Raw genomic sequence first — 27,076 nt, 5'->3', positions numbered from 1 at the left:
AACAAATTGTTCAACAAATATATATATCATGATCCACTACATGCTGGGCACTTGCTTAATGACAACCAAAATCTTATCTTACTGAAGTCTATAGTCTGACAAAAAAGACATTAAGTAATCACACAAATAAATATAAAATTGCAATTTACTTAAAACTAAAAATGAGAAGATCTTCTACCATGAGAGCCTATATTAGAGAGATTTGACCTGATCAGGGAGATCAGAGAAAGATTTCTGAGAAGCGACTATTGATTTAGAGTTTAGCGTTCCAATACAGTAGCCACGAGCCACAGGTGGATGTTTAAATTTAAATTAACTAAAATGGAATACAATTTAAAATTCAGTTTCTCATTCTCACTGTCCATATTTCAAGCACTGAAAAGCCACATGGGGCTAGTAATTACCACTTGAACTGTGCAGCTATAGAACATTTCCAACATCTCAGTCAGTTCTATCAGACAGTGTTATCGGCTACAGAACGAATAGGTGTCACCCAGATAAAGAACATAGGAAGAAAATGTCAGACAGAGCCCTGTATGGCAGAAGGCAATATGATGTAAATAAAAACCTAAACAAAACAAAACAAAACAAAAAAGAAAGTCAGCATGCCCAATGCTACAAAGAAACATTGAAGAGGAAAAGGGAAAGCCGTAGATGAGTCGGGCTAGGGTACACATGCTCCAAACTGCTGGAGGAAAAAATCAAACAAAAGCAATCCAATGAAAGATAATGAAGAAAATAAGCAACAAAACAAATATGCCTATAAATAGAAAAAAGAAAAAACGGTGGGAGAGATGAGGTCAGACATGACAGATATAAAAACCGTAAGCCATGCTAAACTGTCTTAGGAAATATACAACATTCATCATAGCAGTTGCAGGGCCAGACAGGTGAATTAAATGCAGGTATAAGAGGAACCACTATCTCTGCATTCTTTACATCTTTAAGGGTAGCATTAATTTTTACCATTACCACTGTTATGTGATGCTGTTTTTAACTTCTGCATGAAGTCTATTTCAGTGTTCTACTTGGCCTTTTCTACTATAATTCTTTTTTATTTTTGTACAGATGGAGTCTCCCTGTTGCCCAGGCTGGTCCTGAACTCCTGGGCTCAGGCAATTCTCCTGCCTTGGCCTCCCAAAGGCATGAGCTACCATACTTGGCCTAGTAATTCTTACTCTATGAGTGAAAGACCTAATGTGAGGGGCTGCCAAATACGGAATATGTCATTCCAAATGGCACCGACATTTGGGAAGCAGGGAAATGATCTCTGATCTCTGATTGACTCTTTTCTATGAATTATCTCCCATTACTGTGAAGATAGTGTATTTGCCATAAAGTCATGTGGTTTTTGCTCTATTCTGCCTCCTTGAGTGCTAACTCTTCTATTTGATGATTTTAGATATCTCTATTTTGTGCTATTGGATATACACAAATGATGATTCTCTCTTCAGCTTTGTATTTGAGAAGCCCTGTGCACCAGCTGTTCTGTGTTCTCTCCCTAACTCCAGAGATTGTAGGGAGGGAGTAAGGCCATACCTTGAATAGGGAGGTTTGGTGGTAGTTTGTCTTCTGGGAGCTGATGCTCCCCACCACTGCATGATTCATTAGCTGCAAGGTGGGGAGGTAAATCTGTTAGAAAGTCACAGTAATAAGAATGAGGACTCAAACCAAGGCTACATTTATTCACTTTACCTGGCTGTTAACATTTTGCCCCACTTTTTCTATCATTTTCTTTATCTTTCTAAAACCAAATATCTGATATTGAAACTTGCATGTCTATATAAGAAAGTATAAAAAGTAGATTTCCAAAATATAGAACAGGCCAGCCACTGTAGCTCATGCCTGTAATCCCTGCACTTAGGGGAGGCTGAGGCGGGTGGATCACTTGAGTCCCGGAGTTCGAGACCAGCCTGGCCAACATGGCAAAACCCCATCTCTACAAAAAAAAAAAAACAACAAAAAACAAAAATTAGCCAGGCACAGTGGTGCCCATGCCTGTAGGCCCAGCTACTTGGGAGGTTGAGGTGAAAAGACAGCTTGAGCCTGGGAGGCAGAAGTTACAATCAGTCGAGATGGAGCCCCTGCACTCAAACCTGGGCAACAGAGTGAGACCCTGTCTCAAAAGAAAGAAAAGAAAAAGAAAAGAAATAAAATAAGGAAAGAAAAAAAAAAATCTGCGATGGGGTAGGGGTGAGGGGATCTTATCAAGGAAATCATATAATAAAACTTCCCGGAACTGAAGAATAATATAAGTTTCCATATTGAGAGAGCCTGGCACAGGCCTGAAAAGAACTATGAAGAAACCATTAGCAGCTCCAGCCCACTGCTGCTATCCAGAAATATGAGTCCCATGTTGAGAGATATCCTGATTTTTTTAAAAAAGACGAAAAACCAAAATGTTAATGAAAACTCTTCTAATTTATAAATGAGCTGGGCACGGTGGCTCACACCTGTAATCCCAGCACTTTAGGAGGCTGAGGTGGGTGGATCACCATCACCTGAGGTCAGGAGTTTGAGATCAGCCTGGCCAACATGGCGAAAACCCGTCTTTACTAACCATACAAACATTAGCTGGGCACGGGGCACACGCCTGTAATTCCAGCTATTTGGGAGCCTGAGGCACGAGAATCACTTGAACCCAGAAGGCAGAAGTGAGCCGAGATCGCACCACTGCACTCCAGCCTGGGTAACAGAGCCAGACTCCATCTCAAATAATAATAATAATAATAATTTGTAAATGATGGCTGAAATTAAACATGCCTGGCCACACAAGCATGAAAGTAGGGAAGGACAGGGCCATCTGTAGGTTTGACTATCTTGTGTGTGAAGAGTAGTCAGGGCCATGGAGTCTGGAAAGGCAGAACGGACACAGAGCACAGAAAACCAGAAGCCAGTGGAGGTTTGAGTATGAGCTTTGACAGGAGAGGGAGGGGTTGGTGACCTGCGAGCATAGTGTAATGTCATTAGATAACTTAAGGTTCAGAAAATTAATCTGATTGTGGTATAGAGATGGAAGGGCAGTGGGAAGGGGGATGAAAAGCAGGAAAATCTGTTAGAAAGTCACAGTAATAAGAATAAGGACCCAAACCAAGGCTACATTTTCAGTTTTTCAGTTTTTAGAATGCCTGGAAGTCACCGTGTTCCTTTTTTTTTTTTTTTTTTTTGAGACAGAGTCTCACTCTGGAGTGCAGTGGCACAATCTTCGCTCACTGCAACCTCCGCCTCCTGGGTTCAAGCGATTCTCCTGTCTCAGATTCCAGGGTAGCTGGGATTACAGATGCCTGCCACCATGCCCGGCTAATTTTTTGGTACTTTTAGTGGAGACAGGGTTTCGCCATGTTGGCCAGGCTGGTCTCAAACCCCTGACTTCAGGTGATCTGCCCACCTCAGCCTCCCAAAGTGTTGGCATTACAGGCGTGAGCCACTGCGCCCGACTGTCCCTGTGCTCTTTATCGAATAAAAAAGAAGAGAGGAAAATAAAAGGAAAAAAGTTTCATACATGATTCTATAATATGAACTATGATTTAGTAAATAAAACTCCCATTTTGTGCCATGAAACACAATATATGAGCAATATAATCAAGAGTACAGTGTCAATGAGAACGGAATCAATTTTAGCTGATTCCGTTCTCATGAACAGAACTTTTGAAATTTATTATAACTGTTCATTTTTTTACCTGATAAGGAATATTTTTTCTTCCTACCAGATGAATGATTAAGCCAGCTTCAATCATTTTTTGAAAAGGTACAGGAAATTTCTTACTTTAGAAAAACGTATTAACATAATTTTAAAGAATGAATAAATAAAAACTATCATCATTTTATCTTATGAGAGGAACCCAGGTCCAACTCCCTGCCAGAATACCAAATTAATGGCAATAATTTCATATCATTAATTGGAAATTAAATTCATAATGAATTAATACATAAAAACAAAAAGAACTGCTGCCATTTATTAAGCAGCCATGCATTTTAGAATGTAGGCCTTATCTCCTTTTTTATCGATAAGGAAGTTGTACTCAGAGAAATTAGGTAAATTGCCTTAGGTCACAAAGTTCTGAAGAGAGTTGGGATTCCCAGCCATGCCTGTGTGATGTAAATGTCAGGGTTCTAGTTGACACTGCTTCTAGTTGTAGGGAATGTTTCCCATTTAATAGAGCAACTACAACGGTTGATTCTCTTCAATAATAACTTCTCATCAGGCAACCACTTGCACATTCAGGATTTCATTCCACCGAATTCCTATACATTCAGATGTTTTAAAAGAGGCTAGTGAAGAAGTAGGTCACATGAACCAACCTTTCCACCACCAATGAAAGCACTGCCCAGACTCCTGGCATGACCTACTCTGGTATTTTCATATCATTTTACCCGAGTTGAAAAAAAATGCCTGCTCAGATCCTTTGAATTCAACACCTTACCCACCACTTTCTTTCACTTCAAGCAAGGTCTGATTTGCACTAACTAGTAGGAGGTCACCATCTGTAAAGTGATTTCTCCCAGACTATTTTAGCTGTCAGGGACAGCCAGGTCCCTAAATGAGTCGGTAAGCACCTCTGGGAAAGCTTACACATTATGCTGTTGCAAGCAATCCATGTATGTGTGCATAGTAAAAACCTTTTCTCTTAAAACTCTTAATACTGAAGTTCCCCAAACCTTTGGAAAATGTGCAAGTCACAGATGCTCCTGTGACTTGTGTTTTTCCCTGCGGGTGCGTCCTCAACCTTGGTTAAATAAACCTCTGTTGAACGAGACCTGCATCAGTCAACACTAGGTATTCAACGAATAGACTAGTCTCGCCATTGTCTCCAAATATGATGGTGCCCTGGCCCAAAGAAGTGAGATACTCCTTCTCAGGGCCTCGCTCCCAAGCATGCGTTATTTGCACAAAACCCCGCAGGAAGCTTTTGGAGCCACAGTCGACTAAGCTGGAGTCAGACTCTGTTACCTCCTGGCTCTGCCATCACGAGCAAGGAGCCTGCTTCCTCACTGGCAAAAGGGAATGACCAAGGGACCACCTTACACGGTTGTGGCAACGGGCTCATGGAATTATACGTGCCAAGTGGTTATCACAGGGCCCGCCACTGGCGGAAGATGAGACAATGTGGACGGCGAGGAAATGGAAGCATCGGCTGGAAACCAGGGCCGGAGATCGAATGGGGGCCGGGCAAGGGCACAGTGGAAAGGGTGGGCGAGGGATCCGTGTCCCAACCTGCCGGGTCGCAGCTCTGCCCTGCGAGCTTCCGCCGAGACCGCCCCCCGGAAAGCCGCGTTTTCTTCCTGCAGTCCGGTACCGCGTGGGGCACGGAGGGGCTCACGCACCCAGGAGCTTGCAGGCCTTCCCGAGGGCGTGCCCGCAGCGCGCTCCGCCCCGGAAACACGCCCACTGCCGCCTTGGCGCGCTTTCGAAACGTTGAGGTTTCCTAGCGTCCCGCTGCTTGGGAACTTATTTCTTGCCTGCCGAGCCCGCCGCCACCCGGGCGCGGCGGGACTCCTAGACCCGGCGCTGCGATGAAGCGGACCCGCGAGGAGGTGGATGCGACGCTGCAGATCGCCAAGCTGAACGCGGCCGAACTGCTGCCAGCGGTGCACTGCCTGGGCTTCGGCCCCGGGGCCAGCGGCGCTGCCGCCGGCGACTTCTGCCTGCTGGAGCTGGAGCCCACGCTGTGCCAGCAGCTGGAGGATGGACACAGGTGAGCCCTGGACACGCCGCGCCCCCAACCTCGGGCCGGCCACATTATTTTCTAATCGGGGAAACTCGGGATGAGGAAACGGCCAGAGAGATGCACTGACTTGGCAGGAGGCTCATAGCAAGCTGGCTGTTCCCGAGGAGTCCACGCCTCCGGTGGGCAGTCCAGTTAGCTGCCTGTGGTGATGAGTAGCACTGGTCCAGCTGACTTTGGAGGCGTGTGTCAGCGGGAGCAGGTCAGGAAATACTAATACAACCTCAGTGAAGTTTTTGAAGAGTTACCGGTGATTACAGGGACTCTACAGGACACCTGTCATTCTACCTTAAAATACAGTGGTGATACTCAATATTTATAGAATTCTTGCCTTCCACTTATATTTATTTTACTCAGACGATAGATAGGAAGTGTTGGGAATCAGCTTACAGACTTGGTAATTGGGTGAGACCCCCACCCACCCCAAAGCAAACTTGCTCAGTAGGGATCTGAAGCTGTTTCTAAGTCCAGGTCAGAAACAAAGTTGCTGCAAGATCATGGATTAAGAGTCGAAGTTGAGGTAGTTTTTTTAAAGCAGTCTTGAGAAGTCTAGAGAATCGTTGTATCCCTCCACCCTATGCAGTCCCAACTCCTGCAAAATAGGAAGCTCCAGCTTGATTCTCTTCTGCACAATTGGTCCTCCGACACCTATATTTTATTAGGCTATTTCTTCTCTTTTTTCTTAATGGAATCCTTTAGGCTGTCTTTCAATTTTCGAACTTTGCCCACCAAAGAGTATTAGAGTAAACTGGCCATTCTTCAGATACGTACTATATACCTCAAAGTACCTTGAAGGGAACTGAAAGAACTGCACTCGTCTGTTTCCGTTCCAGCTCAGTTGGTGGAGAGTTGCGAAAGGAACTCAGGTGTGAGGGCTTTCTCTCGGTCCAGTTCTAGTTAATCCAGCTGGCAGAAACAAACAAACAAACAAAGGCCCTGGAAACGTGTGTTTTTAATTTTGGGGTGTAGGGAGGGATGGTATAAACAAAATATTTCAAAGTGGGGGTGGTGCAGTTAGACAAATGTTAAAGACTAGGTACTTGAGCCTATTAAGCATTTATTAGCACTGGGAATCTAAAAAACCTTTTATTCTTTTCACTTAAGTGAAGACTTAGTCAAAAATAAATACACAGTCTGCTATTTCTGGTTTCTTATTATTTATTTAAAAGAAACGAGTTGCGCACAGGAGTATTAAATACTTTACAGACAAGGAAAACTGCTAGAACCAACCCCCCTGTCATTGCCATCATCTTTGTCTTTAGTCCTTCCTTTTCCTCCTCTTCACCTTCATCCTTTCCCTCTTCCTTCTTTTTTCTTTATCTTTTTTTTGGGAAGAGGGTGGTGGGAACAGGGTCTCACTCTTGTCAGCCAGGCTGGAGTGGAGTGGCACAATCATGGCTCACTGCATGATGCTACCGTGACTACTCAGGCGCAGGTGATCCTCCCACCAGCTTCCTGAGGAGCTGAGACTTCAGGTGTGCACCACTACACCCAGCTAACTTTAACATTTTTCTTTTGTAGAGATGGTGTCTTGCTATGTTTCTCAGGCTAGTCTCAAACTCCTGCTCTCAAACAATCTTCTGGCCTCAGCCTCCTAAAGTGCTAGGATTACAGGCATGAGCCACGGTGTCCTTGCTTTTCTTCAGCTGTGACAAAATCCCTTTGTCAAAGTCTCTGGTTTAGTCCAGTTTGTAAACATATCCTTTTCATACTTTTCATTCACCACTGCATCCTTTTTTTCATAAGGTCCCAATTTTTTTGCAACACAACTTATGGTTGGGCCAGGATGTGCTGCTTTGATTGTGAGGGGATACTCAGAACAAAACAAGGACGACACTTGGGTGGTACCAGGAGCAGCAGCTTGGCCTTTCTTGGGGAGCTTGTTAGAAATACAGGACCCTGGGTCCCATCCCAGACCCACTGAATCCCACTTTGCTTTTAAACAACATTCTCTAAGATGCCTATGCATACATGTGAGAAGTACCACTTTAGCATGTTGTAGAAAATTGTGACAGCTTGACTGAGGCTTCAGGATGCTTTGTCTTATGTTCTTTCCAGCAATTTGCATAAAGATGCCATGTAGTGCCTTTTGTCCTCTTGGCCTCCATGGATCTGTCTTGCCCATCTTTAGTTATTTTTCCTTAATGAGGCTCTGGGTGGGCTGTCTGTGTGGCTCTCACTTAGCCCAGTGCTTGCTGTGTGGAATCCATCATTGTGCTAGCAGGGGGCAGAGGCAGCATCAAAACTGAATACTAAGTTCTGTAAGCCTAGAGGGTTTGAGAACTGTTTACAATGAAAATGTCTACTGGAGTGTCAATAAATCATGTATGTTTCCCCCATTTTGCTGCAGTCTTGTGATTCGTGGTGATAAAGACGAGCAAGCTGTGCTGTGCAGTAAAGACAAAACATACGACTTGAAGATAGCAGACACTTCCAATATGTTGCTTTTCATTCCTGGTTGTAAAACTCCAGACCAGCTGAAGAAGGAAGATTCACACTGTAACATTATTCACACTGAGGTGCTCTTTTCTGTACTCTGATTTATGAAAGTCTGAGAATGAAAACAGATATGGTAATTTGGTCTTTAAAAACTTTACGTGTAAAATCTATAATCAGGGAGAATCTAAGAAGTTCTTTAAAGAAATTTGAATTTCTCAGCATTTTGCTTGTTTGTTGCTTGTTTGTTGGAGTCTTGTGAACTTGTTTGTTGGAGTCTTGTGAACTTGTCTGTTCACAAGACAAGTTGCTTGTTTGTTGGATTCTTGTGAACTTGTCTGATTTTTCCTATTTTGATTTTCAAGTCCCAGACAATTTGATCTTTTTTCTATAATGTGCAAAGTTTGTTATTCAGTGACTTATTCTAAAAATCCTACCTATTTTTAGTAGATTTTGCTGTGGATATGTTTTGAAAGGAGACTCCCTCAAACCATAACTGGTTCATTTGATAATATTTATAAGGAGGAGAAATGAAGAAATTGGAGCCAGGTGTGGTGGCTCATGCCTGTAATCCTAGCACTTTGGGAGGCCAAGGTGGGGAGATTGCCAGAGCTCAGGAGTTTGAGACCAGTCTGGGCAACACAGTAAAACTCTGTCTCTACTAAAATACAAAAAATTAGCCGGGCGTGGTGGCATACACCTGTAATCCAAGCTACTTGGAAGGCTGAGGCAGGAGAATTGCTTGAACCCAGGAGGCAGAGGTTGCAGAGAGCTGAGATCACGCCACTGCACTCCAGCCTGGGCGACAGAGCGAGACTCTGTCTCCAAAAAAGAAATGAAGAAATTTGAGTTTTTGAAGGAAGTGTGTTTCTTAGCTTTGAAGTTTGTTTAGTTCATTAATATCCGTAACCAAGTATAACAAATTTTTAATTATTTTGGAGAATATTGATGGCAGTAACCAAACAAATCTCCATTCTGTCTGTTATATATATAACAATCCAAGCATAGCCCTTATTTCTTTGAGAATGACTTTAGGCCAACTATATCCTTAAATACAGAGTTGGAGAGGAATGAAGGGAAAATGCTGGGAAGCTTCAGTGATTCATGTGATGTTACTAGAACACAGGAACATCCAGTAAATATACTAGGTTGGTTTTTATAGGGTTTTAAGTCTTTCATTGTAATTAACTAAAAATATTGGCAGTTCATCCTATTGTAAAGAAGTAATTTTTTTCATCACTTATGTGTTCTGTAGGTGTTTTTGTGAGGGCATAATAATGTCTATAAGAATCTTTGAGCTCTTGCTTGTTATGGAAATTCTATGTACTGAGATTGGCTAAAACTTCAGGATCCACTAACCAAACCCATAATCGTGATTGAACCTCAGATGCTTAAAGGGGTTACATAAGAAATAGGCTGGGGTTGATAAATGGTGGTAGATACCCAGGAGTAACAGGGAGTGGTTGGGTCTACAGCAAATTGCAAAACACAATCCCCAAGTAGGTGGACGGCCACTACTCAGCTGCCTTGTGGGAAAGTAGGCCCAGCATTGCTAGACTTATTTTTTCCAAGTAATTCTTGAAATTTAGATTTTTGGGGTGAAATCTAATTTTTTTAATGTCGGCATCTAATTGAAACACTATGCCAAACCTTCCCCAGCACACAAAAGCATACCACAATATCTGTGTATTGGATGTAGCCAGAAGGCTGCCATTTTTTTGTTTTGCTTTGTTTTTCCTGAGATAAAACAGCAAACCACTTTTAACTATGGATAAAATCAGTCTGTCAGATTTGGTCCTTAAGCTCTTCTTTGGGAGACCTTAGATTCAGCAACTAGGCTCTAGGCCTCATCTTGTCAATCAAGCCTTATCCTAGTTTGAAAGTAGAAGCATCCCCTGTCCTTCCATTTCAGAGTTGGAGGGCATCCCAAAGGTAATCCAGTTTAGCCTTTTTTTTTTTTTTTTCTTTTATGAAACACTTATTGGGCAACTACTCAGTGCTAGGAACTAGGCAAGTCCTGTAGGTGCAGGCAAGGATAACAGATACTCATCCATTCTCTAGCCTCTTATCAACTGGATTTTGAGTGGTAGGCTCTCACTATTTCACAAATCAAACAGAGGAATTAGCTGCAGTTCTAAACAGTACAAAGATCTTGCATTAAACAGAAATCTCTCCTTTAACTTTTGCCTCATTTTGACATGAGGAACACACTCCCTCTTCCCTTTAACGTCCCTATTTGAAGACTATGATAATACCTTTTCTCTATTTTCTGTTTTTTTTTTTTTTTGCCTAAGTATATTCATTTTTAGTTGTTTCCACCTGGTTTGGAGAATTGTCACCATCCTGGTCATTTTTTCTGGGCATACTCTAGTTTTCAGAGTATATTTGAGATGTGACACTCAATTATTGATTCTTACAATGTTGACAGTATCTTATTAAGGGGATCTGAAAAGATGGTCTTGAGGATGCCCATCCATCTAGTTGAGATGGCTGGAAAAATACCTTCCTGATACAAAGCAGAATACGTTGGGGCTTCCTTTTCTCAGTACTTGTTGAGGGGGCAGATTAATAAGTTGGAATTTTGTATGAAATTTTCCTTTAGAATGGCCCCTAAAAGGTTATGATATATTATAATTTCCAGATCTTTGGTTTCTCTAATAATTATTGGGAATTAAGAAGATGTAGACCTAAGTTAAAGAAGCTAAAGAAACTTTTGATGGAAAATCCGTATGAAGGACCTGACAGTCAAAAAGAGAAGGATTCAAATAGCTCAAAAGTAAGACTCTTATTTTCACTTTTTTATTTGGAATTTAACAACTATAATCAGAGGCACTTAATGGTCACATTCTTTTTAAATTTGTGTTATATAGCTGTTAAATGCTTGTGTTAAAAAAAGTTATAAAATTTCAAGCATACCCCAAAACAGACAGAGCAGTATAATGACCCCATATATTCATCATTCACTTGAACAATTAATGTCCTGTCAGTCTTGTTTCTTCTAACCCCTTTCTATCCTTTCATCTTTTAAATTTTTCTAGAGTATTTTAAGGCAGATCCTATATATCATAATGCCATTATATAGCTAAAAGCTTCTCATATTCTTAACTTTGAAATAATAGTTTTTTAGAGGTAAAAAATTTTTTTATTTAATTAAAAATATGACTAGATGCTCTTGAGAGGGGACATAATGGAAGGTATTCTTACTCCAATGTCAAAATTAACTAATTCCTGAAAGTATGGAAAAATATAAACAAAGTAAAAACCAGTTTTAAAGTTTTTTTTTTTTGAGGTGGAGTCTCGCTCTGTCGCCCAGGCTGGAGTGCAGTGGCACGATCTCGGCTCACTGCAAGCTCCGCCTCCCAGGTTAACACCATTCTCCTGCCTCAGCCTCCTGTGTAGCTGGGACTACAGGCGCCCGCCACCACGCCTGGCTAATTTTTTTGTATTTTCAGTAGAGACGGGGTTTCACCGTGTTCGCCAGGATGGTCTCGATCTCCTGACCTCGTGATCCGCCCGCCTCGGCCTCCCAAAGTGCTGGGATTACAGGCGTGAGCCACTGTGCCCGGCCAGTTTTAAAGTTTTTAATGTAAAAATTACAGAACTCTGCTGGTATATGAAGACCATGTTTATACTAGAAGTTCCCTTTTTTTCCAATGGGCTCTTTCTAAAACTTTTTTTGGTAACAGCTTTTTGAGATATAATTCACATACCAAACAATTCACCAATTTTAAAGTGTGCAATTGAATACTTTTTAGTACATTCACAGAGTTGTGAAACCATTACCACCATCACATTTAGAACATTTTTATAACCCCAGAAAGAAACCCTGTAGACTTTCACTGTCACCTTCCAGTACCACTTCTTCTTTCACCTTTCCCCTTAGCTCTAGGCTACCACTAATAAACTTTCTGTCTATATATATGCCTATTCTGGACATTTCATATAAATGGAATCATATAATATGTGGCCTTTTCTGACCGGTTTCTTTCACTTAGCATAATCATTTCAAGGTTCATTTATGTTATAGCATGTATCAGTGTTTTGTTTTGTTTGCAGATGGAGTTTTGCTCTTCTTGTCCAGGCTGGAGTGCAATGGCACAATCTTGGCTCACTGCAACCTCCACCTCCTGGGTTCAAGTGATTTTCCTGCCTCAGCCTTCTGAATAGCTGGGATTACAGGTGCACGCCACCATGCCCAGCTAATTTTTTACTTTTAGTAGAGATGGGGTTTCACCATGTTGGCCAGGCTAGTCTTGGACTCCTGACCTCAGGTGATCTGCCCGCCTCAGCCTCCCAAAGTGGTGGGATAACAGGCATGAGCCACCATGCCCGGCTGCAGTGTTTTATTCCTTTTTTTGCTGAATAATATCTCATTTTATGGACATACCCATATTTTATTCATTCACTTGTCAGCTAATAGACATTTGTGTAACTTCTACTTCTTGGTTATTATGAATAATGCTTCTGTGAACATTCGTGTACAAGATTTTATGTGGACCTATGTTTTCATTTTTCTTGGGTATGTACCTAGGAGTGGAACTGAGGGGTCATGTGGTGACTCTGTATAAGCTTTCAAGCTGCCATACTGTTTTCCAGAGTGGCTGCACTAGTTTCCATTGATGTTGAACATCTCATGGGCTTATTGACGATTTGTATATCTTTGGAGAAATGCCTATTCAGTTTCTTTGCCTGATTTTTAATTATTTGTCTTTTTATTACTGAGTTGTAAGCGAATTCTTTAGATAGTCTAGATATAAGTCCTTTATCAGATATATTATTCGCAAATATTTTCTCCCATTTTGTGGGCTGTCTTTTGTTTCTTGCTTTTTTTTTTTTATTGCAGTAAAATATTCATAACATAAAATTTAACATTTTTGGGGTTGGGAGCAGTGGTTCACACCTGTAATCCCAGCAATTTAGGAGGCCAGGGTGGGAGAATTGCTTGAGCCCAGGAGTTTGAGACCATTCTGGGCAACACAGCAAGAACCTGTCTCTACAAAAAATTTAAAAATTAGCTGGGCATAGTTGCATACCTCTAGTGTCAGGATGAGGTGAGAGAATCACCTGAGCCTAGGAGGTCAGGGCTGCAAGTGAGCCATGATCATACCACTGCAGTCCAGCCTGGTGACAGAATGAGACCTTGTATTAAAAAAAAAAAAAAAAAAGAGGCCAGGCGGGGTGGCTCACGCCTGTAATCCCAGCACTTTGGGGTACCAAGGCAGGCAGATCACCTGAGGCTGGGAGTTCGAGATCAGCCTGACCAACATGGAGAAACCCTGTCTCTACTAAAAATACAAAATTTGCCGGGCGTGGTGGCACACGCCTATAATCCCAGCTACTCGGGAGGCTGAGAGAATCACTTGAACCTGGGAGGCGGAGGTTGTGGTGAGCTGAGATCATGCCATTGCACTCCAGCCTGGGCAACAAAAGCAAAACTCCATCTCAAAAAAAAAAAAAAGAGAAAGAAAAAATAAAATTTACCATTTTAAAGTATACAGTTCAGTAGCATCAAGTACATTCATAGTGGTATGCAGTCTTTAGCACCATCCATCTCTATAACTTTTTCATCTTCTCAAACTGAAACTCTGTGCTTGTTAAACAATAACTCCCATTTCCGCGTCCCCTCATCCCCTGGCAACCACCATTCTACTTCCTGTCTCTATGAATTTCACTGCTTTTAATACCTCAGATAAGGGGAATCATACAGTATTTGTCCTTTTGTGGTGATAGTGTTTTGAAGTACAAAAGTTTATTATTTCGATGATATTCAGTTGATCTACTTTTTCTTTTGTTGCTTGCGTTTTTAGTGTCATTTAATAAGCCATCACCAAATCCAGTGTCATGAAGATTTACCTCTTTGTTTTCTAACATATCCATTGATTTTGTGTAGAAATCATTATACATTAACAAAAGAAACTGAGCTAGTGCATAAATATTGCCTTAATCTGTTCATGTATTTATTCCCCAATATTCAGCAAGAAATCTAAAAACAAAATATTCTTCAAAGGTCTTAAAATATTTTTTTCTTTTTGCAGTATACGACTGAAGATTTGCTTGATCAAATTCAGGCAAGTGAGGAAGAAATAATGACCCAATTACAAGTTCTAAATGCCTGTGAGATTGGAGGTAGTGTTACTTACTACTGTTATAACAATGACGACACTGGCCATCGTAAGGGAGAGTTGTTTTTGGACATCTTCACCCTACTGCATATAGTTTATTTAATATTCTTTTGGGTTTAAGGATGGTGTCATTTGGGCCGGGCGCAGTGGCTTATGCCTGTAATCCCAGCACTTTGGGAAGCTGAGGCGGGTGGATCACTTGAGGCCAGGAGTTTGAGACCAGCCTGGCCAACGTGGTGAAACCCTGTCTCTATGAAAATACAAAATTAGCTGGGTGTGGTGGTGCATGCCTGTAATTCCAGCTACTTGGGAGGCTGAGGCACGAGAGTTGCTTGACCCTGGGAGGCAAAGGTTGCAGAGAGCTGAGCTGGTACCACTGTACTTTAGCTTGGGCATCAGAGTGAAACTCTGTCTAAAAAAAGAAAAGATGGTAATATTTGTCTTTCTCATTGTGGGATAGAGACTACATGTGATCATCTTTACGTGAGGTCAATCTGCTACCAGTGACTTTAATCACACTTTGACTCCTTCCAACTTTTTTTAATTAAATGGTAAAGGAAGAACCATGTTTGATTAAGAAAGGTCCAGGCTGGGCGCGTGACTCAAACCTGTAATCCCAGCACTTTGGGAGGCCGAGGCTGGGCAACAGAGTGAGACTCCATCATAAATAAATAATAAATAAATAAAATGGCATGTCATAATCTCTCACAGGAATAGGAAGGGGATCTTTATGATGCCCAGCCCTTAACTTCGCCCTCATCCACATTGTACCTCAGAGTCTATCATCTCTTTGGTGAGCTGGACTTCTTTATGAGTATAGAAATGCCTCTGCAAGATAGCTGTGATGAGAGTTATAACCATGGTAGTGCAGCACAGCAGAGATTATCATGAGTACTGAACCTATGACCTTTACCTCATTTGTATGATACTCTAATGAAATGACTGTACCAACTGCAGATTTCCTAATTTTGTTTAGAATGACAAGATTATTTTGAGATAATTGAATGTCAAAGCACTGGAGAGAAGGGTGCCAGGCTATGTGCCTTTAATATCCCAGCTACTCTGTAGGCTGAGGCAGGAGGATCATTTGAGCACAGGAGTTTAAGACCAGCTTGGGCAAGAGTAAGACTCCATCTCTAAGGAAAAAAAGAAAAAAAGAAGAAGAAAGAAAGCACTTGAGAAAAGCTAGTCGTATGTAAAGTACTCTTGAAAAACAACCTGATCTCCCTGAAGACACAATTTAAAATGATTGGGAGAAAAGCTTAAAAAGAAGCACTGTTTACAGAAAGTGAATAGTTTTTTTTTTTTTTTTTGAGACAGTCTCACCATTGCCCAGGCTGGAGTGCAGTGGTGTAATCGTGGCTCACTGCAACCCTGGCCTCCCAGGTTCAAGCAATTCTCATGCCTCAGCCTCCTGAGCAGCTGGGATTACAGGTGTGTGCCACCGTGCCCAGCTAATTTTTTGTATTTTTAGTAGGGATGGGGTTTCACTATGTTGGCCAGGCTGGTCTCAAACTCCTGGCCTCAGGATCCCAAAGTGCTGGGATTATAGGAGTCAGCCAGCACACCCAGCCTATTGTCTTGTTTTTGCAGTGGGCAAGAGTATGCTGTGACTTTATCAGTCTGTTAGCTAGTTTTCATAAAATGTTCTTTGGGCTGGGCACGGTGGCTCATGCCTGTAATCCCAGCACTTTGGGAGGCCGAGGTGGGCTGCTCATGTGAGGTCGGAAGTTCAAGACCAGCCTGGCCAACATGGTAGACCCCTGTTTGTACTAAAAATACAAAAATTAGCCAGGCATGGTAGTGCATGCCTGTAGTCCCAGCTACTTCGGAGGCTGAGATGGGAGAATGGCTTGAACTCAGGAGGCAGAGGTTGCAATGAGCTGAGATCACGCTACTGCACTCCAGCTTGGGTGACAGAGTTGAGACCCTGCCTTAGAAAAAAAAAAAAGTTCTTTGGTAAATATAACTTATGCAATTTGTAGGTTATTGGAGGATTCTTGAATTTGATTATGAGATGAAACTTCTGAATCATGTAACTCAGCTTGTGGATTCCGAATCATGGTCTTTTAGCAAAGTTCCTTTGAATACATGCCTTCAGGAACTTGGACCATTGGAGCCAGAGTAAGTATTTTAATTTCTTGTCTATCCAGATTTCCTTAAGGGGAAGGGAGTTCTTTTACAGATTGGAATTAAACCCAGGGCATAAACTACTATAGTTATATTTTGATATCTTTGAGAAATGTTTAAAATTACAACCAAAGAAGATTTGGGAATTTTGGTCACTGGGGTGAATACATGTGCATTCTCTTGTTTGTTTTTGGCCATAAAAATATAAAGAAATAGGCCGGGTGCAGTGGCTCATGCCTGTAATTCCAGCACTTTGGAAGGACAAGGCGGGTGGATCACGAGGTCAGGAGATCGAGACTGTCCTGGCCAACATCGTGACACCCAGTCTCTACTAAAAAATACAAAAATTAGCTGGGTGTGCTGGTGCTTGCCTGTAGTCCCAGCTGCTTGGGAGGCCGAGGCAGGAGAATTGCTTGAACTCCAGAAGTGGAGGTTGCAGTGAGCTGAGATCGTACTACTGCACTCTCAAAAAAAAAAAAATAAAAATAAATAATAATAAATAAAGTAAGGAAATAATATGTTTGAGCTATTTTATAATAATAAATGTATGCTTACATAATTGATGTTAAAATGTTTAGCATAGGGCCTGGCACATAGTAGCTACTCAGTATATTTTAGTTCCTACTTTAAATAAAATATTTGGCAACCAAAATCACTTAGTATTTGAAATATCAAATTTCTTTCTTAATTTTGAGTTGGCAGTGGAGTTAAAATATAGTGCATAAAAATGCTTATAACTTTTCAAATGGGTGTTTTAAATTTTTCAGGGAAATGATAGAACACTGTCTTAAATGTTATGGGAAGAAATATGTAGATGAAGGTAAGATTTGGAAAGTATTCTCATTTAACTCTTATATGTTAAAACTGGCATACCTTTCTAAAGCCTGTTGGTGTTAAAAATAAGAACTCTGGCTGGGTGCAGTGGCTCACACCTATAATCCCAGCACTTTGGGAGGCTGAGGTGGGTGGATCACTTGAGCCCAGGATTTCAACACCAGCTTGGAGAACATGATAAAACGCTGTCTCCACAAAAAAAATACAAAAATTAGCTGGGTGTGGCAGCGCAGGCCTGTAGTCCCAGCTACTCAGGAATCTGAGGTGGGAGGATCACCTGAGCCTGGGGGGGTCGAGGCTACAGTGAGCCTTGATTGTGCCACTGCTCTCTGGCCTGGGCAACAGAGTGAGACCTTCTCAAAAAAAAAAAAAAAAAAAAAAAAAGGCCGGCACAGTGGCTCACGCCTGTAATCCCAGCACTTTGGAAGGCCAAGGTGGGCAGATCACCTGAGGTGTGAGGAGTTCGAGACAAGCCTGGCCAACATGGTGAAAACCCATCTCTACTAAAAATAAAAAACATTAGTCAGGTGTGGTGGCACACACCTGTAATCCCAGCCTCATGGGAGGCTGGGACAGGATAATCACTTGAACCCAGGAGGTAGAGGTTGCAGTGAGCCGAGATCACGCCCAGGCTGGAGTGCATTGGCGTGATAGATAGAGCGAGACTCTATCTCAAAGAAAAAAAACCAAAAACGAACTACGGGGTTGTGGAAGTGAGTTTAGGTGTATAATTCCTTTCAAGAAACTGCAGTAAAAAAAGGAAACGTTAGTATAGTATATATAGTATATATATAGTATAAGATGATAATATGAAACTGATACCTTTTCCTTAGGCGAAGTTTATTTTGAGTTGGATGCTGATAAAATATGCAGAGCAACAGCACAAATGCTACTTCAGAATGCAGTGAAATTCAATCTTGCTGAGTTTCAAGAAGTGTGGCAGCAGAGTGTTCCTGAAGGAATGATAACTAGTCTTGATCAGCTTAAGGTAATAGCAATAGACATTTCCACCTTACTTCAACAGTTGATTAATTACTAGGTGAATGATACTTGAGTTGGAGCTGAATTTGGAACCAATTTCTTTTCCTAGACACCCATTAGGAGTGCATGTACATCCAATCCATCACATAGTCCTTAAAACCCAATAAAGTATTGGAGTATACTTAACATATTATAAACTACACCTTTAAAATATTTTTAATAATTTTAGTAAGTTGCTCTCACTACAATACAGTTTTAGAACATATCTATCACCTCTATAAGATCGCTTGGGTCCATTTCCTCTTAATCCCTCTTCCTACTCAGTGTATCTCATTTTGTTCCATTTCTCACCATTTCTATCATCCCTCTCCTAGTCCAGACTACCTTGATTTTCTGCCTCTAAACAGCAATAGCATCCCTAGGCAGGCCCCTTGCACTTTTACTTTTGCTCCCTTCCAATCCATTCTCTGTGGTGCTACTAGAATGATCTTTTAAAAATGCCAGTCAGACCAGGTGTGGTGGCTCACGCCTGTAATCCCAGCACTTTGAGAGGCCAAGGCAGGCAGACCACCTGAGGTCAGGAGTTCAAGACCAGCCTGGCCAACACGGCCAAAGACCGTCTCTACCAAACATACAAAAATTAGCCAGGTGTGGTGGCGGGCACCTGTAATCCCAGTTACTCGAGAGGCTGAGGCAGGAGAATCCCTTGAACCTGGGAGGCGGTGGCTACAGTGAGCCGAGTTCATGCCAGTGTGCTCTAGCCTGGGTGACAGTGAGACTCTGTCTCAAAAAAAAAAAAAAAGTAATAAATAAATGCCAGTCAGATGAATGTCCTGCTTAAATCACTTTATTTATTTATTTATTTTTGAGACTGAGTCTCATTCTGTCACCCAGGCTGGAGTACAGTGGCTCAATCTCGGCTCACTGCAACCCCCGCCTCCTGGGTTCCAGGGATTCTCCTGCCTCAGGTTCCCAAGTAGCTGGGATTACAGGCACCCACCACCACACCCAGCTACTTTTTGTATGTTTGGTAGAGACGGGGTTTCGCCATGTTGGTCAGGCTGGTCTGGAACTCCTGACCTCAGGTGATTCACCCACCTTGGCCTCCCAAAGTGCTGGGGTTATAGGTGTGAGCCACTGCACCTGGCCTTAAATCAGTTTAATGGTTGCCTATTGCACTCAGGATAAAAAACTCAGAATTCATGTCTTGGCCTATAAAGGCCCTTCAGGATCACCTTCATAGCTTCATCTCTGGCTACTTTCCCTTCTCCTCACTGCATGCCAACCCTCTTTCAGGTTTTCAAGATCATCAAGCTCTCACCTACCTTAGGACCTTCAAACAAAGCGTTTTGTTCTAGAATGATATTCTAATTTCATCTGGTCACCTCCTGCTCATCTTTGAGTCACTTCATCAAGGAGGCGTTCCTTCATTCTCTGCTTGAAGCAAAGGCCTCTGGTTTTACTCTTCGATAGCACGCTATGCTTTCCTTCATGGCACTCTCCTCTTAGCTTGGAAAAATGTTTATGTGGTTCACCACTCTCTACTTTGATGGCATTTTGTTTGCTGTTGCTTGCTAGTATGTAGCGTACTGTATACCGCATGTGGCGTATACTCGGTAAATATTCCGTTAGTTAAATGTAAAGATTGATATTTACGGAGTTCTATGTTGAGGTACCATGCTAGGTCCTCAGGAGAAAATGTCATACAAGGTGTCATCATGGTGCTTAGCCTGGGGACTCGCAATGGGGGATGGACACATATTACATGCATAAATCTGTTCTTACAATGCAGAGTGATCTACGCCATGGGAAAGGCGTGCACACGATGTTATGAGAGCAAAGAAAAGGGGCTTACCTATCAGACTGGTCAATCACGGGTGACTTTCTGAAGGAATAGATGTTTTAGCTGCTGAGTGGAAAGATGAACTGTTGCTCTCTAGATGGAAGGAAGGCCAGAGGTGGAAATCTAGGACAGCATGGTCAAAGTTGGGGGGCAAATAAAACCCGAGGCACTGTTGTAAGGATGCATGGGCTGGAGTAAAGGATGCTTGTGAGGTAAGGACACTGTGGACTGCACTAAGGAATTTCAACTCTATCTAGAAAGCTCTTTGAGGCCACTGAGTGACATTAGTTACAGGGGTTACCTCATCAGGAACTCATCAGTTTGGCCTTTTGAAAAGAATACTATGACAGTAAAGAAGATGGACAGATGGAAGGTTGGTTAGATTTGAAAAAGGATTATTGTGCAGGCTGTCAACACATATGTTCCCAACTAAGAGAGTACTGGCCAAACAGATAGGTAATGGGGGAATGGATAGAGGAATCCTGAAGTCTTAACATCTATTATATAGACTTTAGTGACCACATAGGTGTGGGGTTTGACTAATGGAATCGAAGCTGATGCCTAGGTTTCCTGTTTTCCTAGGATAGTGGAACTAGAGCAGGTTTGGATGATAAACAAGTTCATGTATAGATTTGGATACAGAGGTCTGGGACTCAAAAGAGACATCTGAGCTGAAGGTATAAATATTATAGTCATTAGCAAGTAAGTGGTGGCTTAGGCTACAGGTTTAGATGAGGTTACTCAGTAGAGTGACAGTGAAGCAAGTAGAGTGGTTGGGATGGAAGCCTCAGGGAGCTACAACATCAAGTTATGAGGAAAATAAGACTGTGATGTCAGGGATGGAGAGAGATTTAAAGAAGAAGGAGTAATCAACAGTAACAAAGAAAATAGAGGGCCAGGGACTGGGCACAGTGGCTCACACCTGTAATCCCAGCACTTTGGGAGGCTGAGGAGGGTGGATCACTTGAGGCCAGGACTTCAAGACCAGCCTCACCTACATGGTGAAACCCCTTCTCTACTAAAAATATAAAAATTAGCTGGACGTGGTGGCATGTACCTGTGGTCACAGCTACTCAGGAGGTGGAGTCAGGAGACTCTCTTGAACCCAGGAGGCAGAGGTTGCAGTGAGCCAAGACTGCGCCACTGTACTCCAGCCTAGGTGACAGAGCAAGACTCTGTCTCAAAAAGAAAATAGAAGGCTAACACGATGAATCCAAGAAAAGGGCCCACTGGATTTGGCAATGACAGGTTACTGGTGACCTTTAGAACCAGAGCTGTCTTGATAAACTGCTGGTGGTAGAAGCCAGATTGCAGAGGAGGAAAGAAGTCACTGCTTAAAGGAGCTCTTTGTATGAAAAAGGCTATTGTAAATCTCTGGATAGTTTAAGTTCCATGTAGCTGACAATTTGAATATCTTGAGCTAAGCTAAACCTAAAGGTAAAAGAACGAGTCATGTTTAAACATTACAACATTACTTTAACTGCTCTGTTTCTTCTCATTTCTTGTAGGGTTTAGCGCTGGTGGATAGACACTCGAGACCGGAAATCATATCTTTGCTGAAAGTAGATGATTTACCTGAGGATAATCAGGAACGTTTTAATAGCCTTTTCTCTCTAAGGGAGAAGTGGACAGAAGAAGATATTGCCCCATATATTCAGTAAGTAATTTATTAAAGACGGATTTTGAGGGTTGTTCTTTTTACGGTGAGTGGCACAGCATTTTAGATTTATGATTGGAACACAATTTTCTTGAGTATTCCCTGAGGATACTGCTTCCCTAGAAACTCTTAGGTGGTGGCTGTCTTCTCTGTCCTCCACAATTACTGCTTCTGGAGGTGGAATACGTGTTATCTCTGTTCCTCACTATTGCTTCTAAAATCACTTCTTTGCTCTCATTCCTGGAAAACTGTCCCTTTTGAGGGACAAAATACATATCCCACTATGACTCTAAGGCCAACACCCCTCTCTGATTGCCACCTCATGCCTTACTTTATTTAACATTTTGGGAGAGACCAGATTGCAGTAGAACACGTTAGCCCCAAAGTCACTTCTTACAAAATCTTGAGTCCCCTAATGCTTGAAATCAACTAACACTACAGCTTTGTCACTGCGTCACACCTCTCAGGTGTTCTTTCTTCTCTTTACCCAGCTCGAATTCCGTGGCCTATCTTCTTAGCTCTTACTGTCTACACTTTACTCCTGTGGCCCTCTCTCCCTCTTGCCATATCTGTCTGGCAAAAAGCTAAAAAGATTAAACCCAACTTTCTGCTTACTCTGTGCCTACACGTGGCCAGCTACAACTTTCTGGAGAATACTACACAATGAAGCTGCCAGTCTTGCTTAAGAACCTAGTGGTACTTAGAACGGCCCCTCGCCAGGCATGTCCTCATGGAACTTCTCTACCCTTGGAGCTTCTTCTACATCTTCTTTTCCTTTCTCATACCAGCAGTACCCTCTGTTTCCTTTTATGATCTTATTTGTTTCAGAACATAGAAGCAGTGAGGCCAGAACAACCTTCTTTCCCACTGCCAAATCGGCCAACCTCCTCATGTGTACACCGACTTCCTTTGCCATCCTGTGTAGTGTATGAATTTTCCATGCTCCTAAGGCCAGTCCTTCTGCAGTAGGTCCATCTCCTCTGCCTTCTTAAAGACTTGGATCCTCGAGTTACCCCTTTCACCCCTCGTGTTATTAATGTCTTCCTCTTCTGGATCAACCCCACCAGCATACAAAATTCTGTAATATCGCCCATCTTAAAAGACAACAATAGCAACCTATTAGACCCCATGTCCTTTGCTCTCCTTCATAAGAAAATGCCTTTTACAAGTTTCCTATACTCACTCTATGCTTTTCACCTCCCATTCTTTCCTTTACCCAATGACATCTTCTTAATCCAATGACATCCGTCTTTCTACACTCAATGCTTAATCATTTGTCCTTGATTACTTGACTTAGCCCTATTTGACAGTGTCTGCTTCCTCCTACTTGAAACACAAATTTCTCCCCTCTTCCTTGGATGAGAGGGGAGAAAACTCTCTCTTTTGTTGATGTCTCCCTTTTCTTCTGAATTTTTAAATGTTGGAGTGCTCCAGGTCTATTTTTCAGCCATCTTCTCATGTTTATACTTTTCCTTTGGTGCCCTCATCTAGACCTGGAAACAAATTTAATGACTTCCTAATTTCATCTTCATACTTGCCCTTTTCCCTGAGGTTCAGATTCCTGTATCTAGTTGCCTAATTCACCTTTCCAGTTGCATATCCAATAGGAATTTCAAGCTTAACATGTTCATAACAGAACCGTTGCTTCTCCCTCATCCTTACCCTGCCTCATCATCACAGTTCACAGCACCACTACTAATCCAGTTACTTAAACTAAAGTCTAGGAATCATCCCTGTCCTTTCCTTCCCCTACCTTCTGGTTCAAACTATGAGCAAACCCTGATGGATCATCTTGTACCTGCCTCTGAATTGCTCTCCCTGTTCTATTTTTGCCCCCTTCCCCTTTCTCCTTCTTATACTGTTTAAATATTCAAAAGTGACAATATAATGAAACCTCCATATATCTACTGCTCAGCTTCCATAATCATCAACTCATTGGCTCCTTTATTTATTTATTTGAGACGGAGTCTCACTCTGTTGCCCAGGTTGGAGTGCAATGGTGTGATCTTGGCTCACTGCAACCTCTGCTTCCTGAGTTCAAGCGATTCTCCTGCCTTAGCCTCCCGAGTAGCTGGGACTACTGGTGTGCGCCACTGTACCCGGCTAATTTTTGTGTTTTTAGTAGAGACAAGGTTTCACCATGTTGGCCCGGCTGGTCTCAAACTCCTGACCTCAAGTAATCTGCCCACCTTTGCCTCCTAAAGTGGTGGGATTACAGGCCTGAGCTACTGTGCCCAGTCACCTCCATTATTTAAAACTTAGATCAGGCCGGGCGCGGTGGCTCAAGCCTGTAATCCCAGCACTTTGGGAGGCCGAGACGGGCGGATCACGAGGTCAGGAGATCGAGACCATCCTGGCTAACACCGTGAAACCCTGTCTCTACTAAAAAAAAAAAAAAAATACAAAAAACTAGCCGGGCGAGGTGGCGGGCGCCTGTAGTCCCAGCTACTCGGGAGGCTGAGGCAAGAGAATGGCAAAAACCCGGGAGGCGGAGCTTGCAGTGAGCTGAGATCCGGCCACTGCACTCCAGCCTGGGCGACAGAGCGAGACTCCGTCTCAAAAAAAAAACTTAGATCACATTGTACTTTTCCATTAATTAAAACACTTTTAGTGTTTTAATTATGTAATCTTCCCATTACATGTAGAATTAAGTCACAATTCTTTTTCCCCGTGCTTCAAGGTTCTACATGATCTAGCTGTTGCCCCTTCTCCAGCTCATGTCCTCCTATTCCTCCCTCTCCTCATTATGTTCCAGTCATAATCTTCTCTTTGAGGTACAGAAGAGGAAACCAAAGTTCAGGAAACATTGGTAACCTAGACAAGTTCACACAGGTACCTTGTATCCAGGTTCTCTGACTCTAGGCCCTGCTGTATAGGCCTCACTACTGCTTGTATTTCTAATTTAGAGGCTGTGTGATATAACAGAAATAGCATAGACTTTGAAGTTATATAAACCTGGTGGCAGAATTTGACTCTGTCATTTATTACTTGTCTGAGCCATAGTTCCTCACATCTAATATAGGGTTAAATAATACATTACTTCTAGTTTTTGTTTTTTGCTTTTTTTTTTTGGTTTTTTGAGACGGAGTCTCACACCGTCGCCCAGGCTGGAGTGTAGTGGCGCGATCTCCGCTCACTGCAACCTCCGCCTCCTGGGTTGAAGCAATTCTCCTGCCCCAGCCTCCCAAGTAGCTGGAATTACAGGCACCCGCCACCACGCCCTGCTATTTTTTTTCTCTTTTTAGTAGAGACGGGGTTTCACTATGTTGGCCAGGCTGTTCTTGAACTCCTGACCTTGTGATCTGCCCACATCGGCCTCCCAAAGTGCTGGGATTACAGGCATGAGCCACCCACCTGGCCTACTCCTACTTTTATTGTGTGGGTTAAATGAGATAATACATGTTTTGTTTTTGTTTTTTGAGATGGAGTCTTGCTCTGTTGCCCAGGCTGGAGTGCAGTGGCTGGATCTCAGCTCATTGCAAGCTCCGCCTCTTGGGTTCCCGCCATTCTCCTGCCTCAGCCTCCCAAGCAGCTGGGACTACAGGTGCCCGCCACCTCACCCGGCTAGTTTTTTGTATTTTTTTAGTAGAGACGGGGTTTCACTGGGTTAGCCAGGATGGTCTCAATCTCCTGACCTCACGATCCGCCTGTCTCGGCCTCCCAAAGTGCTGGGATTACAGGCTTGAGCCACTGCGCCCGGCCGAGATAATACATGTAATGTACTTAATTTAATTAAAACTTAGAACCACTCACCACCCTATCTCTCCTACAAACACCTACACTTATGTTTGTTGAGAAGACAGATTCAGGGGGAGGGAGAGAAAATAAGTACATAATACTGTATCATAATATGTTCCCTAAAATATTCATGTTATTTTTTTTTTTATTGTTCCTACAGAGATTTGTGTGGAGAGAAGCAAACCATAGGTGCATTACTCACTAAATATTCTCGTTCTTCGATGCAAAATGGTGTTAAAGTCTATAATTCGAGAAGACCCATTTCTTAAAAGAACAACAGTCTTTTCTTCAGGACTCAAGTTGCTTTATCAAGTTGCTGGATACAAGAAAAATAACTTGTACTTTTATATCTGACTTTTAAAAACCTAGTCTTCTAAGGCATTTTCCTCCTCATGTTAAGCATTTTGAAACTACTGTTGTTATTTCTTAAATGTTACAGGATGTAGCTTTCAAATTACATTTGTACTATGTACACAGTGTAAACAAGGACAAAAGAAAGTATTGTTTCCTATATTATGTCTGAGGTCTCTGTGATTTACTTAAAGTTTGGCTTTTTATTTTTAAAATGTCAATTCTTTCTTTAGGATTTGATGTTCTAATCATTAATACATTTTAAGTTTTCTAGAGAACTAAACAGTAATAGTTTCATAGAAGAGAATTCTTTATTCACTTAAATATCATTTCTCAAGTGAGTGAGTTCCCCTCTACTTTTAGCCTTCTACCCAAACTGGAAGCCACTAGGTGCTGTCAATTATTTATATTTGTTGTTTACAACCCTGAAATTGGCTGAATACTCCTCTGCCTGGAGTAGACATGCACTTTGGGGAAAAAACTGGGTTTATAATCCTATAATGAAGAATACTGGCACAGGCAGTGCTCACTCGAAAATTTCAAGTAATTTCTAGTTGGTTTTAGAATGCTTGCTAAAGTTCCTTTATAGCTTTATTTTCCTGATTTGTTTTGGTTTAGATCAAAGTTCAAATTAATTTTAACTTAGCTAATGAACTGGTCACCAGGACAGTTGGAGCGGGTACAGGCCAAGGTTAAATGGTCCAAGCTTCAAAACTGTTAATGGATAGTCCATAATTAATTAAACAAGGTTTAACTGTTACTGAAGTTTACAAGTTTTTGTTGTCATGAACATGAAATACAAACATGATGGCTTTGAAATGTCTTTCAATAAATGTTTCCGCATTTATATGGATTATGATATATATATACACACAGTCTATATATCGATGTGTAGTCTATTTATTTATTTATTTTGAGACGGAGTCTCGCTTTGTCACCCAGGCTGGAGTGCAGTGTCATGATCTCAGCTCACTGCAAACTCAGCTTCCCGAGTTCAGGTGATTCTGATGCCTCACCCTCCCGAGTGGCTGGGAATACAGGCGCATGCCAGGACGCAGGGCTAATTTGTGTATTTTTAGTAGAGACGGGTTTTCACCATGTTGGCCAGGCTGGTCTTGAACTCCTGACCTCAAGTGATACGCCTGCCTCGGCTTCCCAAAGTGCTGGGATTACAGGCACGAGCCACCACGCCTGGTCTCTGGTCTATATTTTATTCTTTTTCTTTTTTTTTCCTGAGATAGTCTCGGCTCTGTCGCCC

At 42.1% G+C, this 27,076-nt stretch overlaps 1 protein-coding gene across 2 annotated transcripts; it reads left to right on the top strand.

Annotated features, from left to right (window-relative positions):
* The first annotated feature begins 5,287 nt into the window (after positions 1-5,287).
* On the top strand, positions 5,288-26,702 carry DSCC1 (DNA replication and sister chromatid cohesion 1). 2 transcript variants are annotated; one of them, XM_023224717.2, is made up of 9 exons: positions 5,288-5,696; positions 8,077-8,245; positions 10,804-10,938; positions 14,198-14,288; positions 16,270-16,408; positions 17,182-17,234; positions 18,082-18,236; positions 21,581-21,729; positions 25,628-26,702. In XM_023224717.2, the coding sequence occupies exons 1-9, from the start codon at positions 5,515-5,517 to the stop codon at positions 25,734-25,736; spliced, it is 1,182 nt and encodes a 393-aa protein (XP_023080485.1). In that variant the 5' UTR covers positions 5,288-5,514; the 3' UTR covers positions 25,737-26,702. The 2 variants fall into 2 exon arrangements, with proteins under 2 accessions (XP_023080485.1, XP_023080477.1); XM_023224709.2 differs by having other exon boundaries at positions 14,198-14,291.
* The last annotated feature ends 374 nt before the right edge of the window (positions 26,703-27,076 follow it).

The sequence above is a fragment of the Piliocolobus tephrosceles genome, chromosome 7, assembly GCF_002776525.5.
Source record: "Piliocolobus tephrosceles isolate RC106 chromosome 7, ASM277652v3, whole genome shotgun sequence".
Lineage (NCBI taxonomy): Eukaryota > Metazoa > Chordata > Mammalia > Primates > Cercopithecidae > Piliocolobus > Piliocolobus tephrosceles.
Note: the sequence above shows the minus strand (reverse complement) of the source record. Positions and strands in the feature narration are given on the sequence as shown.